This window comes from Bidens hawaiensis, unplaced genomic scaffold, assembly GCF_021521415.1.
Source record: "Bidens hawaiensis isolate Kalapana, Puna unplaced genomic scaffold, B.hawaiensis_p1.1 tig00000820_1, whole genome shotgun sequence".
In the NCBI taxonomy this organism is placed as follows: Eukaryota; Viridiplantae; Streptophyta; class Magnoliopsida; order Asterales; family Asteraceae; genus Bidens; species Bidens hawaiensis.
This window is the reverse complement of record NW_027491048.1, coordinates 727,492-743,472: the sequence shown is the minus strand read 5'-3', so window position 1 is coordinate 743,472 and position 15,981 is coordinate 727,492. Positions and strand designations below refer to the sequence as shown.

At 36.9% G+C, this 15,981-nt stretch overlaps 3 protein-coding genes across 3 annotated transcripts; 1 reads left to right on the top strand and 2 right to left on the bottom strand.

Moving 5' to 3' along the window:
• Nucleotides 1–951: 951 nt before the first annotated feature.
• On the bottom strand, nt 952–4,159 carry LOC143542004 (phosphatidylinositol 4-kinase gamma 4-like). The gene is made up of 3 exons (XM_077034680.1): nt 3,856–4,159; nt 1,652–2,978; nt 952–1,554 (listed from the first exon to the last, which is right to left on the bottom strand). Exons 2-3 carry the CDS (start codon nt 2,969–2,971, stop codon nt 1,180–1,182), a joined length of 1,695 nt encoding a protein of 564 aa, XP_076890795.1. The 5' UTR covers nt 2,972–2,978; nt 3,856–4,159; the 3' UTR covers nt 952–1,179.
• A 1,089-nt stretch (nt 4,160–5,248) lies between these two features.
• LOC143539507 (putative RING-H2 finger protein ATL21A) lies at nt 5,249–6,952 on the top strand. The gene is made up of 2 exons (XM_077032804.1): nt 5,249–6,112; nt 6,186–6,952. The coding sequence occupies exons 1-2, from the start codon at nt 5,422–5,424 to the stop codon at nt 6,611–6,613; spliced, it is 1,119 nt and encodes a 372-aa protein (XP_076888919.1). The 5' UTR covers nt 5,249–5,421; the 3' UTR covers nt 6,614–6,952.
• Nucleotides 6,953–7,729: 777 nt separating this feature from the next.
• Nucleotides 7,730–11,182, bottom strand: LOC143541996 (uncharacterized). The gene is made up of 3 exons (XM_077034667.1): nt 10,482–11,182; nt 8,212–8,770; nt 7,730–8,082 (listed from the first exon to the last, which is right to left on the bottom strand). The coding sequence occupies exons 1-3, from the start codon at nt 11,135–11,137 to the stop codon at nt 7,936–7,938; spliced, it is 1,362 nt and encodes a 453-aa protein (XP_076890782.1). The 5' UTR covers nt 11,138–11,182; the 3' UTR covers nt 7,730–7,935.
• Between the last annotated feature and the right edge of the window lie 4,799 nt (nt 11,183–15,981).

The following is a 15,981-nucleotide window of genomic DNA, read 5'->3' as shown; positions in this document are numbered from 1 at the left end:
TAATGATGTTATTGATGTGAGTAATATGATTCCTGTGCAAAGCATATGGATACAGTTATATGAAGGGTGACAAGATGTTTGATGCATTAATTTTTTATGGGTGACAATTCTGTTTAGTCAAAGTTATTTGATGCAATAAATTCCATGTGACAATTTCTGTTATGACAAGGAAAAAATGGTTTGAGTGATCATATCTAACACGTTTGATAAACAGGTTGTATTCATGTTAACATGTTTAACTTCATGTTGGCTTGTTTAATCCATTTAATCAAACTTGTCGACTCACTAACTCGTTTTATTGCTACCCATTTAACCTATTTTTCCAACAACCATCCTGATTAGGGATGAGCAAATTCAGTACTGGTACCGGGATTTTCCAAAGTTTGTATCTTTAATACCGGTACCGTCGGTACCGGTACAAAAAATTTGCGATTTTCGGGACCGGTATGGTACCGATCTCATCCCTAATCCTGATTATTACATTTAAAACTTGGTTATTACTAGTCAAATACACTTAGGTAAATGTTTAAGAGTTAAAAATGTCAATGTTCGGGTTACAAAATTTTAAGATGCAAGACTACAAGATATAGTTAATGTTTAACCCATATAAATTGTTAAGATTAAGTAATTTAAGATTTTAAGACCCAATCCATATGGTTGGCACCTCTACATTCCAACATGACTAGGGATGAACATATACCAATAATAGTACCGATTTTCCGAAATTATTGGCACAATTACCTGTACTGAAATGTTATGTATTGAAGACAAAATTTGGGAAATTCCGGTACCAAAAACTCAAAATTTGGTACCGATTCGGTACCGGTACTCGTTTTACTTAATGGCAACATATACCTTATGAGTCCAACCATGTGAACAGGTGTCAAGAGTCACACCACCTATGATTTTTTATTTTTTTTTGTATGGATGGCCCACAACATTATTATGGGGTCATCATATGATGTGATTTTCACCTGTTACCATCATCAGGTTTTGGAATACAGGTTTGAGACCACTCCAAGCAAAAGAATAATGAAAAGCAAGCAACTTTTAACTGTTTTAAGGATTCAAAACATACCCACCATCATTACCACATGTGGCAAAAACATATGCACTTTAGGTCTTAATACACCAAACAAACATATAGGTACATGCTACTTATAATCCTATAATCATCCGTTAGCAGATCGAATTCAGCCGCCGATCCATGACCTCAGAAACAGCCTTCATATACGCAGCCTCACTCGAATTAGGCAGAACAAGACCTTCTGCTTCTTCAACTATCTCTTCAATCACAGATTTCTTATTCAAAGTCTCCCTACACATAATATTCCCAATCACAAAAGGCGTAACCCCTTTCTCGACGCCTTTCTTAAGCAACATAGTCGATATCCTTAATGTCTGTGCGCATTTTAAAGGCAAACCCCATCCGTAAAAGTTAAGTAACGCGATATCTTCCTCCGCATCCAATGATTTAATGTACTTAACCGTTTCAGGATTAAACGGTTTACGCGCTTGAGGCCAGTAAAGCCAGTCAAATGTGCAATCTTCAAACTATAGTAAAAACAAAACCATGTTATTATACATTATTACAGTATTACAGTTTATAGCTTATATTTGAAAAACAATATGTCAATATCATAAAACTTACACTGGTAGGAAGACAGTAACCATGATCGATAGGAATAAGAACAAACCGACCATCTTCACCTTTACTAGCCAAAATATTTCCCGTGTGTCTATCAGCATTAGCCATCCTAATATCCAAAACCGAGATCTTATGCACTTCATCGACAGGAAACGAACCCGGACCCATATCCTCACAACTTCCATTATTCTCCATAAACATCTGTAGCGAACCGAGCTTCTCCTTCACACCATCCGGATGGTTAAACCCTTTGTGCAAGCATGTGGCTAAAAACGTAGGCGGGACCCCAGAAAAACCCTTGTGGTCTAGAATATACGCAGCAACTTCCCGAAACGCACCTTCACCAACCGTTGTCCCCCTTTTTAGCCCTTCACCATCTACTGATAAAGGTAACCCTCTAGGGTTATTAACCGCCATTGGTTCCTCATCAATCGGTTTAAACACAGATAGATATTTAGTCCCCGATGCATCCATCATGAAATAAGCTCCACCTGTGCCCTCGGATGACCTTATCGGATAATTCCCTTTCGTTAAACCATCATAGGTCGAGTTAATAAGGTCTAATATTACAGACGGAAGAGTCACCTTTGGGTTAACAATAACTGGCTCCAACCGAATATCATAGTTTAAAGGTTTATTAAAAACCGACCTGTAATACTCTATACCGTGAGCTCCATTTCTAAGCTGTCTGTCAGCAAGATCAAATTCTTTTATATCGTTCAATTGTGGTGCGACAATCGACAGCTCAAAATTCTTTCCAACAGGTTTAGCTCGGATCTTTGCAGACTTCCTAACGTGCAAATGGATGACAGCGTCATTATTATTCTTACAAATCTCATTTACAAGTCTGTCATCCTCTAACCGCTCGCCTTTAAACAACACTTCCTGTTCATCAATATCAATCAACCCTTTCTTCCCCTTCGCAAGCTGTCGTTTCACATAACCGACATCGTGATTCTTTTCAACACGAAAAGTAAACTCTTTACCACACGCTGTTTTCACATTAATCTCTTGAAGATCAGAAACCCTAACTACCAAATGCACTACATTCCCGTCACTAACACCGTAATCTTTAACCAAAGAATTATTCCTGGATAACTCCCTGCCTCCACAAACTAACTTTTGGTTCTTCACTACAAAGCCTTTGTAACTTTGAATCCGAAGCTTCACCGACTCAATCGAATCCGATTCTAAAACTCTAAGTGGCACCACCGAACCAGATACAGCCAGATGAATCGTAATCGCCTCGTTTATATTAACATCATATGGCAAAATCGTCTCGTCACTACGTGGACTGATTGCAACTACACCGGCTGACGTCATGTGCTCCCTAAATTCCAAACCAAATCAGACACTAAATTAGAGGTGCAAACAGGCAGAGCTGCTCAAGCTCAAATTTATAAAAATACTCAAAACAAGCCGAGCCTTTTCGAACTCGAGCCAAGCCCGAGCCTCAAATAAAGCCCGAGCTCGAACCTTATAGGGGAAGCTTTATTAGGCTCGTCGAGCCTTAACGAGCCTGGTGTGCTTTTAAGTTTTACCTCTTTTGGACTTCTATGCATTAACTTCACAATGCACAACCGAGCTCGATCCGAGCTTTGGCTCGTTTAAGGTACTACATGAGCTCATTTAAAATTTTTCTCAAATATGTAAAAATAATTAAAAACGGTATATAAATTAGTTAACAAAAGCTCGGATCGATAAAAAGCTCACAAACGAGAAGAGCTTTTTCAAGCTCGAGCCACAAATAACCTTCGTTACGTTATCGAGCCCCAGCTCGATCCTTATATTAGTAACTTGCTTTGCATAAATCTCACACCTCACAACCGAACTCGACCCGAGCTTTGGCTCGTTTAAGGTTTTTCTCAAATATACAAAAATAATTAAAAAAATATTTATAAATAAAATAATAAACTAGTCCAGCCCTAGGTTGAAAAACAACTCGGCTCGGCTCGTTTACATCCCTAAATTATTATTATTATTATTATTTCCAAAGTACAAATTAGGTAAAAGATTAGAAACTAGTAACCCTAGGTATCGACAATGGCTATAGCATGTAATTAAATTAAACCTTCGTGACATTACGAATCGAAACCCTAATAATAATAATATTTAAATATTCAAATAGGATGAATAATGATAATAATAATAACATTAATAATTACATAGTTTTGCAGTGTAATGTGGATGAAACAGAGGATGCTTACCGGTTCAATTAACCAACAATCAACAAATAACGTAATTTTTTAAACAGCATTTGACGGATTCAAAGTTGAACGATGAGCGTTGATGGTGCGAATTACGTGCTGATAACGATTGGCTGCTTTTACTTGTACCAAAAGATACAAGTGAGAGAGATTTTATATTTATATTGTTACAAAAGTGTGTAGGGTGAACGGTTAAAAGCTTAAAAGGTAAGTTATTGGACTTGATCGGGCCGGGCCCGGGTTAAACTTTTGAGTGGAGTGGAATAATTGGGTTCCGCTTAAAGTCGGGTTAGAGCCGCTACCTTCTTGGGTCTCATTAGCATCTAGGTTGGCAATATATTTCGCATTGGTGTAACATCCCGAGCATTTTTGCTTTTTTTTTCCGTTCAAGATATCTTAGACGGGCATAAGTAAACGGAATCTTCAATGAAGAAAGCTCTGGCCTTTCATATGATCGCATCGGTGGCAATTTGGTGTATGTGGGAGGCAAGAAAGGCGATGGTGTGTGATTATAATTGATATAATTATCGGTGGTCTATATATATGACATCGTTGTTTGTAATTTGTTGATAATTTCGGACTTCCAGTCACGAGTCGGTGAATTTAAGGGGATTTCTATAATTCTTATGAAGTGTATCAAACTTTAATAAGTTTTGAGGGCCTTAATATCTTTATGTGAATGATGTGAGTAATCAGAAATTAAATATTCATATTTTAAACGTTATAGGTTGCAATATTTTAATTAGATGAGATTAATTGGTAATGACTTGACTAACAAGTTAATATTAGTCTATATAAACCGAGTTACAGTTAGACATTATTGAACACATGAGATGGACGAAGTTTATGTTTGACAACAAGACACGAGTTAAGTGTAATAAAGGTTTTAGAGTTGTTCGATATACATTTCATGTGTGTTTTCGTTATATAAATTTGTTCGTTTTGATAGAGTTATATCAATTCGTTCTGAATAATTTTCCATCGTCGTTATCGTCAATCTGCACGCTTCTCAATCGCTCCACCTTCCTAACCTCCTGCTTCATTTTCAAGTTCCCACGACACACTAATTTCCGTTTGGAGTCCCACAAAGACGAAGATGGGTTCAATGGTCACCCACAAAGACGAAGATGGGTTCAATGGTCCAAAAGAAGGCAACTCGTTTGTCGTGGCAACACCCAAATCGAATCGATTGACAACGATGGTGATTATTGTTTACAAGTTTATACTTTAATATTTCATAAAATCAATTAACTATATTATCCCAAATAAGACAATAGATGCAATATATTTACTATAAGTTAGTTTTATTATATGACCATCCAATCATCCATATTGTCATATATGTCATACCTAGTGTTAACAAAAACTTATACAATATAAGCTATTGCCCCAATATACAGAGGAAGTAACCATTGACTCTTGTTAAACTATAAACAAATGTAGGTTAGCTGTCTATAGGCTCAAAAAGACACACATTTGACCTGACAAAAGTCAAATATATTGATTTAGTGCAATAATATTCTCATTATTATTAACCTTCTCTATCCATACTTGGAATCAACATCAATGGAGGATTTCAAACTCTTGTTTCATCTCCTAATCATCCTCTATCTTCTCCCACCTTCATTATCATCATCACCGTTCGACTGCCCGATTTCCTTCTGCGGCTCGAATGCATACTCGGTTCGGTTCCCGTTTCGTGTGGTGGGTCAACAACCTGGCATCTGTGGTTACCTGGGCTTCAACCTAGGTTGCGACAAACAAGGAAAATTACTACTAAACATCCAAAATTCAGGAGACTTTTCGGTCCGAGCCATTGACTACAGATTGCAAATTATCCAACTCTACGACCCGTCAGGTTGTTCAGCTGCTAGAAGGTTAACTTTAGACCTTTCGGGCTCGCCTTTTTGGGGCTCACCGACCCGAAATTATACTCTTTTGACCTGCCCGATCGAGGTCGATATGACTGGTCACACCCTTGTTGGTTGCATAAGCAATTCTACACATTCTACTTTAGCCACTTCTGAGAGATTTGCTTTGGCACTTGCTAACCAAACCGCGTGTAGGATCACTGGCTCTATACAGAGCCCGATAGCACCGTATCAAGATCAAGGCGGGATCACATCTAACCTAAATATGGATATAGCTTTGTCATGGGATGACCCTAATTGTAAAGAGTGCGCAACGATTGGCGGGATTTGCGGCTACACAAATACCACAAAGCAAGAAGTTGCATGCTTTGACAATACCAAAAAAAGTAAGACAAATCTTTCTTAATAATCCTCATTTTTTGAAAACTAAACTATAATCTCACTGATTTACATTTTCAGGCAATAAACACCAGTTGATAGCTGTGATAATAGTATCAATAGCCCTAGGTCTACCAGCCATTGGAGCCTCAATAGCCCTGGTGTGTTATATATGTAAGGACCGCAGAACTGTGGCCACGTGGGATGCAAGAAATGGGATACTCGGTTCCAGCATGGTGCCATCAGAAACTGCCACCGGTATGCTCAATGGTCTTGACCGGTTGACCATAGAGTCGTACACGAAAGTGATTCTAGGGGAAAGTAAACGGCTTCCAGGACATGAAGAAGCAGCATGCTCCATATGTTTAACTGATTACAATGTTGAAGATATTGTCAGATGCATACCTGAGTGTCGACACTGCTTCCATGCTGACTGTATTGACGAGTGGCTTAGGGTGCGAGGGACATGTCCTGTTTGCAGGAACTCACCTACTCCGGCCTCTTGTTGACTTGTAACGTGTTCATATGTTTTTTTTTTGTTTTGTTCAGTACTTGAACTTACACCCCTGCTTTAGTTCTTCCCAGAGAACATAATAAAAGATCGGAAATCCGAGAACAGTCGATAACATTTTCACTAATAAATTTGTTAAAAAAAAAAATTGTGTGCACAAATACATCATTCAACTTATTATATGTCCATGTCAGCAAATAAAGTATGCATTTCATCTACATTAGCATGTAACTGGTTTTGAGGGTAAAAAGGACCTTTCAATTAAAGATAATATTAACTACCAACCGCCGCGCAATGACCAACGCATAAGGTGACAAGATAATTTCCCCAGGAAGTATGTTTATAGTGAAGGAAAGTGATAGGTAGGACAGAACATGGAGGCTGCTAAGATGACTAGTCAAAAGTCAAATACAGCAACAATGACACTTCACCTCATCATCACCAACTATGTGTGTTTTAATTGTTCTACCTTCCATGCAATTTGCCCATTAACATTGATTATAATTGTTAAGGAATATTCTCAATTTTATATTATTGCCTATGTTAAATGTTGATACCTTTTGGGATAGACGAAGTGTTTCGTATTTATGATCTTGACCAACCAACACTCGTGTCTATATATTGGAAACGTTAGTTCACGACGAATTAGGTAGCTGATAGGTGACTTTGGCATATTTTGGTGATTGGTTACTTTGGTTGATTTTGTGCTAGTAGCCTAGTGGGTTTGATTTTGGTAGCTTTTGTTTCTGGGGTCTAGGTTTAAAGCTGTTGTACATATACTTAAGCTTCTTAGGTTGTATATTCATGTATTGTTTATGTTTAAATTTTAACAATGTAAAAGTTGTCATGGATAATTAACTCTATACTCAAGAGAGGTAGGGCAACAGTTCATTTATGGGGATCAAAATAACAGTCAACTAAATACTTAAGCTACGCATATAGCGAACCTTAATTTATGCAAGCATAATCTCCTATCTCCTAATGTTTATAAAGCATAGACAAACTACAAAGTGAACACACAGATCAGCATCAAGTTGCACATTAAGGAACCAAAAGACTAAGTAATTCGGATTAGTATTAAGTAAGAACACATTAGCACAGAGTTGTCAACATGTTACACTGAAACAAAATATTAAGTACTTAGTATTAGTAATAACACATTAGCACGGAGTTGTCAACAACATATTACACTGAAACAAAATACCATGTAGAGAAACTTATAAGAGTTTAGAGTTCTTCCAAACTAAAAAGAGTTTTAACGCATAAACAGAGCAGAAAGAACAAATGAACCTTCCAACATAAGATACAAAACCGAGTGAATCACTTCTTAGCGAGCAGCTTCTTTGGTAGCTTCTCCAATGGAGTGGTTTTCAGAAGGTAGAGCCTGGCTGCACGTTCTTGCAAAGTACCACCGCACTTTAATCCCCTTTCCTGAAGCTTGGTTTTAAGCCTTTCCAAACCAAGAACCTACAAATCAACAAAAATAAAAGGAATCATACAATGAACCAACCTAAAAAGATAACTTTTTTTCAATGCAGAAACCATCAGACATATGCAATGAACGAGATCAGTCTAGATTGAAGCATAGTAGCATACCTCTAACTCTGAGGCCGAGTTAAACTCATCAAAGTTCAGTGGCTTCTCAAGGTCAACACAGTCACTCTTTGCAGACACGTTTTCTTTATCGGTCATCACTTTAGAATCAGAAATTGTAACTTCAACTTCAGTAGTTGTAGTCTCTTTCACATCTGAAACGATTTGAAGTTCACACTGTTTTTCTTCTAAGTTACCAGATTCTGGTTTGGTGTCATTCTCCATTTCAAGAGTAGCCGAATCATTTGAGTTATTCACTATGTTCTCTTCAAGTTTATCTTCATACTCTTTAATGGATCCCAAATGTTCTTCTGTAACGATCTCCTTTTCTTCCTCTGATGCACTTTCAGATGAACACCCGACTGAAGATTCTCCTTCAACTTTTCCACCAGTTACAGATGCTAAACTTCCATCTGGTTCCTTATTCGAGTCTGACTGGTTTTCATTGTTTGTAACAACAGATTTCTCGTTCTCTGCACCCATTTCATCATCACTATCTTCCTCATCCGTGTCATCACTGTCACTGTCACTGTCACTGTCATCCACTTTTCTCTTCCCCATCCTGCATAACAAATACAGACGCACGTTATTGACATGCAAAATTAACACAACAGTGTATTTGAAGCATCCAAAACTTCATATTCTATCAAAAAATATTTCATTAAACCTCTCACCGGAACATCAATAGCAAAAACCTTAGCTATCATCAAACACAATCCAGATCGAAGAAAAAGCATGTGTGAACAGACATAGCCTATCCTCACAATAACATTCTTTCAAAGCAAAAAACGGTAACATGGTAACATTAATGATTGTCAAGTGTCTACAAAATCTAAGGTTGTTCAAAAACCTCACGGTTTGCTTGCTCAAAATCAGCTCATTTGTAAACGAGCCGACTTGGTCTGTAAACGAACAGAGCCCAAGCCAAGGTCGGCCCAAGCCTCGTTTAAAACTAAATCCCAAATATGTGTGTGTGTAGTTTGTAAATTTCGCATCATATGTATGTTACAAATATTACTTTTAGTTTATACTTTATACAAATATACAATATATATCAACATGGATACAGAAATACAAAATTTTATAAAATAAACGAGCCTGGCACACTAGCTAACCGAGCTTTTGACGAACCAAGTTAGAGCTAAACATTTCAGCACGTTAATAAAAATGAGCCGAGCTGAGCCCACCCTGTATGGGATCAGCTTGGTTACAGCCCAAACCAAACCTCTCAAACGGCACACAACCACACCCTTAAAAAAAACAGAAACGATTGCCTAAGTGTGATTTATAAGACAGCAATCAAATTTATAAAAACATTTCATGTTTGTTGCTAGCTCAGGTCACAACTAATGTACATATTTTTTGAACTTATTGTAACATACTAACATATATTTATAGAGACCAATTAAAACACTTTCTTAACATTCACCCTGCATTTTGCACCAAGAATACTCCTCTAAGCTCCTAAACACAAGCCCTAGCATAAACAACTAGCACTAAGATCCAAATACTTAACTAGGTTTAATTCTGCCTAAAATTTTACGACATTCATCAGTTTATAAAAATAACAAAAATAATCAACAACCCCTACCAAATCTTAAGTTGAGAGGAGCCTGAGTTCAGCAAAGCTCAAACTCAGTTCGTTCCGAGCTCTTTTTCTAAAACTTAAGCTCAGCTCATGAATCGTTTTTTCACACTTGGGCTCGGCTCATTTATTATTTACGAATAAATTTATACACGTCTTTAATTACTTTGTTATACTTTAAAAAAAAACTTAAAAGAGCCTACACTCAGCTCGAGCTCGTGCAGTACCTTAAACAAGCCAAAGCTCATCTGTGCAGTGCTAAATTAGTACATAAAAGTTAAAAAGAGATAAAAAAAATTAATATACACAAGACGTGTTAAAGCTCAACTTGTCTAAACGAGCTTCCCATACAAAACTCGACCTCGATAACTAAACGAGCTTTTTTTCGCTCTGATCTCAAGTAGCTCACGAGCAGCTAGGCTAGTTTGCACTCCTAAGTCTTAAGTTACTAATCTCAAGTATAAATCAATCAATGTTCAATATACTAACCACAATAACAATAACAACAACAACAACAATAATAATAATAATCGATAGTTAAACGAGCTTTTTATCCTTTTTATCGCTCTGATCTCAAGTAACTCACGAGCAGCTACGCTCGTTTGCACACCTAAGTTTCTATCAATCAATCAATGTTCAATAAACAAACCACAATTATAATAATAACAATAATAATAATAATAATTACCAAATCTTAAGCTTCTTCGCTTTCAAATCCTCCTCCACTCCCTCACCTTTCCTCTTCTTCAAAAACCTGCCGGAAAGCGACTCCCTAACCGACTTCTCCACCTCCTCCCTACACTTCTCCGAATCCTTCCTATACTTCTCCACATACTTCTCCGCTCCATCGCCACCACCGCCTTTCTTCACCTTCTTCGCATTCTTCTTCAAAAACTCCTCCGCCGCCTTCTCCAACTTCCTCTCCTTCTCCTCCGCCACCCACTCCTCCATCCGCTTCTCCGCATTCACATGCCGCAACCGTCTCCCACTCATATCCCTACACGCATCGAAATTATTCGTTTTCTTCTGCCCGGCCTTCGTTGCGGCCCCGCGGAGCAAGGAACCGAACCCGCCCTTGCCGCCGCGGAGACGGAGCGAGAGGTGGATTGTGGGGAATGGTGAGGATGAATTGTAATGTAAAGGTAAGTCATCGGAGAGTGATTTGCCGTTTGATGTTAGGAGTTGGCGGTGTGGTGGGATTGAGGTTAGGGTTTGGAGTTTGGATTTGATTGAAGAGATTGGGATTATTGGGGTTGTGAAATTTAGGGTTTGTGATTTGCCGTTTAAGAGCTTTGTGATTACTTGATAGATTGGATATTGAGATTCAGATTGAGATTGATCCATTGGAGACGATGACTGAAGGGATTGTTTGATCGAGTATGAGTGAATTCTGTGAAAGGGTTTGCAGTTTGGGAGCGATTGGGATATATGCCGAATGTTTTGGTTTCGGTTTCGGTTTCGGTTTCGGTTTTGTCATGAGAGTCGACACCTCTGCCGTGACGTGGACAGTATAAGAGTATAAGACCCTGTTTTGGCTCGGATTTGAACTAACGACTTTTCTGTTGAAGCATAGTTCTTAATTTCTTATCATCATTGTCATACTCAAATGGTTAAACCATAAAGTTAAGAATTGGGTTTCCTTCAAGAGGTCATCGGTTTGAATTCGAGCCCAAATAAGGTTTTATCCTTCCTGTATTATGTCAGAAGGTTTCGACTTTTGTGGAGACGCAACTAGTATCAACTGACATTAGCGGAGAAGGTTCCTTCAAGGACGCGGGGAAGACAAGGGAACCAGAGGTTATGTTCTTGGGGAGAAACTCTCTAAGGGTTTCAAATTATGACAAGTCGACTTACTACCACCCAATCATATCAAAGACTGTCATCGTTCTAAAAAAAGCTAAATATCTTTTATAAAAGAGCAAGAACAATACAATCAAAATCTTTCAAATTATTTTTCACAAAAATCTGTAAACAATTTTTCACACGTCATACATCCACGTGTTAAATTTTAACAAAATCGTGATGTAACTAATAATTTTTTTATTTTTTATTTTTGCTTCAAAAACAATTTGGATTCAAATTCAAAACGAGATTGCTCAAGAAAGCATCTGGAAAATGCAATTTGATAATGAAATATTTTTGTAAGTTTATTATATGTACGTATGTCAACAGAAAAATAATGCCCGGAAAATGTAATGTGAAGATTTGAAGAGATGAAAAGGAAAGATGTGTGAGTCGGAACAAATCACTTTATTGGCATTAGGATATATAAACATAGTAAAACATTTTTCTCTTTCATATTTGAATATTTCTTTGGTTGAAGTTAGAAAAACAAAAAATAATTAACGTTGTTTGTGTTCGCTCGTTTGTTTGCATCCCTAACGTTTACCAAAGATTAAACCGCTAGGATACATTATTTTCAGATTTCCATATGAATGTTTCAAGAAGGTTATTATACAAAGATAAAGGACATCTAGTAGCACATATGGTGTGACATATTATGACCACGTATAACTCTCCTATTTGTATTGATAATACCTCACGCATTCAAGTTCATGATACTTATATGAATAATCATATAATCCATGCATTAAATGGTTGGATTTCGTAATGAATTACTTAACAAGAGAAAGTTATTTGTTATGGGTATGTATTGTCATACATACATATATTATAAGTACAAGACATTCTAGTTTTATAGCTTCAACTTTTATGAGGAACACAAAACATGAAAAAGGTAGTCCAAATAATATGTTATGTTGTGATTCTCTTGGTACTTGCAAGGCCAAATACACAAGTCAAAGCCCACATACATTCATGTGAAAATCTTAGGGTTCGATTATTGCCTTGTCTTTTACATTTGAAACATTGTCACCATGCCTGTAAAACCCCGCCTTGTCATCCTGTGTGCGAAGCTCCACCGTTACCATGTTGTCTAAACCTTGGAACGGTAGCTAGAAAAATAGATTCTGACGAGGATGCAAAAAAGACATGTAGCTGCCTAAAGGAAACTGCGATAGAAAAAGATAAGTTACATGGTTCTGATATCTCTAGACTTCCAAAGGCCTGCTTGATCGACATTAAAATTCCTGTGATAAGTGCCAAAACCAATTGTTCTAGGTATGTTCAACTCGATCTTTCATCACCCTAACCATTGAAATCGACTAAACCGTCCAAACAAAAGCAAATTGGCCTGTTTGGGATTTATTAAGTTGTTTGGTTATGACAATTTTACGATGGTTTGCAGCTTAGAATTGTCGTTTAGCTTGTATTTATTTTTTTGTTTTTGAGAAAGCGAACCATAGCCTTTGATAAGAAAATTAAATTCAAAGACAAACCCCAAAAAATTCGAATTGGTTTGTCGCTTTTTAAAACCATATTAATTTAGTCGTTCGTCTTGCAATTTCATCAAAACCAACCATTTAGAACCACAAACACTGTAAATTGTTAAATATATTGTCAGGGTTTCTTGTCGTATCATTACAATAGTTACAAGATATAACTTTGTTAGGTTTTCTTTGTGGCTATTTTTATTTTACTGATCATATAAATAGTTTACAAACAATACACACTATTTTACAAGGTTTTCACTATTATATATGGTGTTTCTTGTGCACTTTGAAGTCCATTGGTCATTATTGATCATAATTATTTTTTTTAATGCAGGTGGAAGTTAAAGAATATAAAGCACAAACTATAACTTTAGAAAAATATGAAAGCTACTTCCAACGTTTGTTTCATTTACGTATGGGACTGTACACGTTATCGGTTCTTCATGTGTTATGTTATGAAAATCACCAACTCGTCCTTGTCAAGTTCAAAAAGTAAGACTAATACATAAGAATATTGTATTAAGTTGTTAATAATGTTTATGAAGGTAGACAAGATACATAAATGTATTTTGAAACCCAATGTGAAATCAACTTTACAATAACTTAAGAACTAATAACCAAAAATTAATTACACGTTAATATCCTGCTAATCAATGCGGTAAGATAAAACACGACTTAAAAGTTTATATGAGCCATAAACCAGAGTTCGATTTTACAAGCGAAAAGTTTAGATAAAGCTTGACTCTTTCTACAAACTCGTTACGCTATGATAATAAAATCCAGTATTGAATAACTTCAACATGTTTCATATGGTTATAGATGATAACTGTTTTAATTACTAAAGCCTCATAGAACACATAGTTTGGACTAGGTAATGTGGTATATAAACATGTTGTTTTATAAATCACTTAAAAGTACATGCAACAACAAGCTTGATAACTCGCGATAATACTAAACCATTGTTCACCACAAGACTCGATAAAGAAAGGAGCACCTATGACATCAAAAAGTTGAAGAGTTTCGTAATTTCATATATCGTAATGCAAATTAACTAAGTATGAGGTCGTGTGTAATGAGACATTACAAGGATGGATAAAACTAGTGTTTTAAAAACCGGTCGTACTAGCCAATTGAACCGGTTATACCGGATTTCAATAGGTAGTTGATGTATAGATCCAGGTATTTTTAGGCGGTTTGCTAGTGCTTCAAACCGTCAGTTTTTTTTAAATACTGGTTTTAAGCCTAATAGATTATTGATATATTTATGGGTCATATTTATTAAAAATGACTTTTAACTTGACATAAAAAAAATAAAACGAGTAAACCTATAAACAATATCATAAACTTATTGCACACTTTTGTTTTTAAAAATACTTTGTTTGAAAATCAAGTATTTTTTGTATTATTTTTCATTATGAATTAGCATTTGGATTATTTTTATTATTGAATCATGTACTTTTAATCTATTTTATGAGTTGAAAGTTGCGTTTATATAAATTTATAGGATAAATTATTCAACCGGTTGAACCTCCCGATACAACTACATTCACCTGGTAGAACCATTTGTTAACTAAATCCGGTATGAGTAAAAACTGTAAAATACCAATTTTTTAAACATCGAACAAAACCCCTTCACATCTCCCAGGGAATTATGAGATGGTATAAGAGGATACACATTTTTACAATAAAAAAACCCTAATGTATCTTAAACGGGTAATGATTTAAGGAATAATAAGAGCCATTATACATTACACAAGTTTTTCTACTATAAAATGTGTTAATTATGCCCTGACGTCACCCCAGCGGCCCGTACGAAATATTACCAGTATTGCCAAAAGGGTATGTTCACTTAGCCGGAGGAAAAACTGAGTATGGGTCGAACCACCGAATCGGATCAGAAATTCGATCTTGGTGACTTCCATACAATATTTTTATGACCCTATGAAAGAATCAGATCAATAATTATGCCCTAACGCCACCCCGCAGCCCGTTTTAAATTTTTCCAGTATTGCCAAAGGGATATGTTCACCGAGCCGGAGCAAAAACTGAGTATAGGGTCGAACCACTGAATCGGATCAGAAATTCGGTCTTGTTGACTTCCATACAATATTTTACGACCCTACGAAAGAATCGGATCAATAATTATACCCTGACGCCACCCCGCGACCCGCTCGAAATTTTGCCAGTATTGCCAAAGGACCCATGTTCACCGAGCAAGAGGAAAAACTGAATATGGGTCGAGCCCCCGAATCGGATCAAAAATTCGGTCTTGGAGACTTCCATACAATATTTTATGACACTACGAAAGAATCGAATCAATAATTATGCCCTGCCCGCACACCCCGCGGCCGGTTCGGAATTTTGCCAGTATTGACAAAGGGGTATGTTCACCGAGCCGGAGGAAAAACTGATTATGGGTCGAACCTCCGAATCGGATCAGAAATTCGGTCTTGGAGACTTCCATACAATATTTTATGATACTACGAAAGAATCGGATCAGTAATTATGCCCTGACGCCACCCCGCGGCCCGTTCGAAATTTTGCCAGTACTGTCTAAGGGGTATGTTCACCTAGCCGGAGGAAAAACTGAGTATGGGTCCAACCACCGAATCGAATTAGAAATTCGGTCTTGGTGACTTCCATACAATAATTTATGACCCTACGAAAGAAAATCGGATAAGTAATTATGCCCTTCCCGCACACCCTGCGGCCCGTTCGAAATTTTGCCAGTATTGCCAAAGAAGTATGTTCACCGAGACGAAGGAAAAACTGAGTATGGGTCGAACCATCGAATCGGATAAGAAATTCGTTTTGGAGACTTCCATACAATATTTTATAACCCTACGAAAGAATCGG

Coding starts and splice junctions, on each gene's coding strand:
- LOC143542004 (XM_077034680.1), bottom strand. CDS start 2,971: ATGACGTCAGCCGGTGTAGTTGCAATCAGTCCACGTAGTGACGAGACG. Junction 1,555..1,651: donor GTTACTGTCTTCCTACCAGT/GTAAGTTTTATG, acceptor TTTTTACTATAG/TTTGAAGATTGCACATTTGA.
- LOC143539507 (XM_077032804.1), top strand. CDS start 5,422: ATGGAGGATTTCAAACTCTTGTTTCATCTCCTAATCATCCTCTATCTT. Junction 6,113..6,185: donor CTTTGACAATACCAAAAAAA/GTAAGACAAATC, acceptor TTACATTTTCAG/GCAATAAACACCAGTTGATA.
- LOC143541996 (XM_077034667.1), bottom strand. CDS start 11,137: ATGGATCAATCTCAATCTGAATCTCAATATCCAATCTATCAAGTAATC. Junction 8,771..10,481: donor GCGAAGAAGCTTAAGATTTG/GTAATTATTATT, acceptor TTTGTTATGCAG/GATGGGGAAGAGAAAAGTGG. Junction 8,083..8,211: donor ACTCGGCCTCAGAGTTAGAG/GTATGCTACTAT, acceptor GTTGATTTGTAG/GTTCTTGGTTTGGAAAGGCT.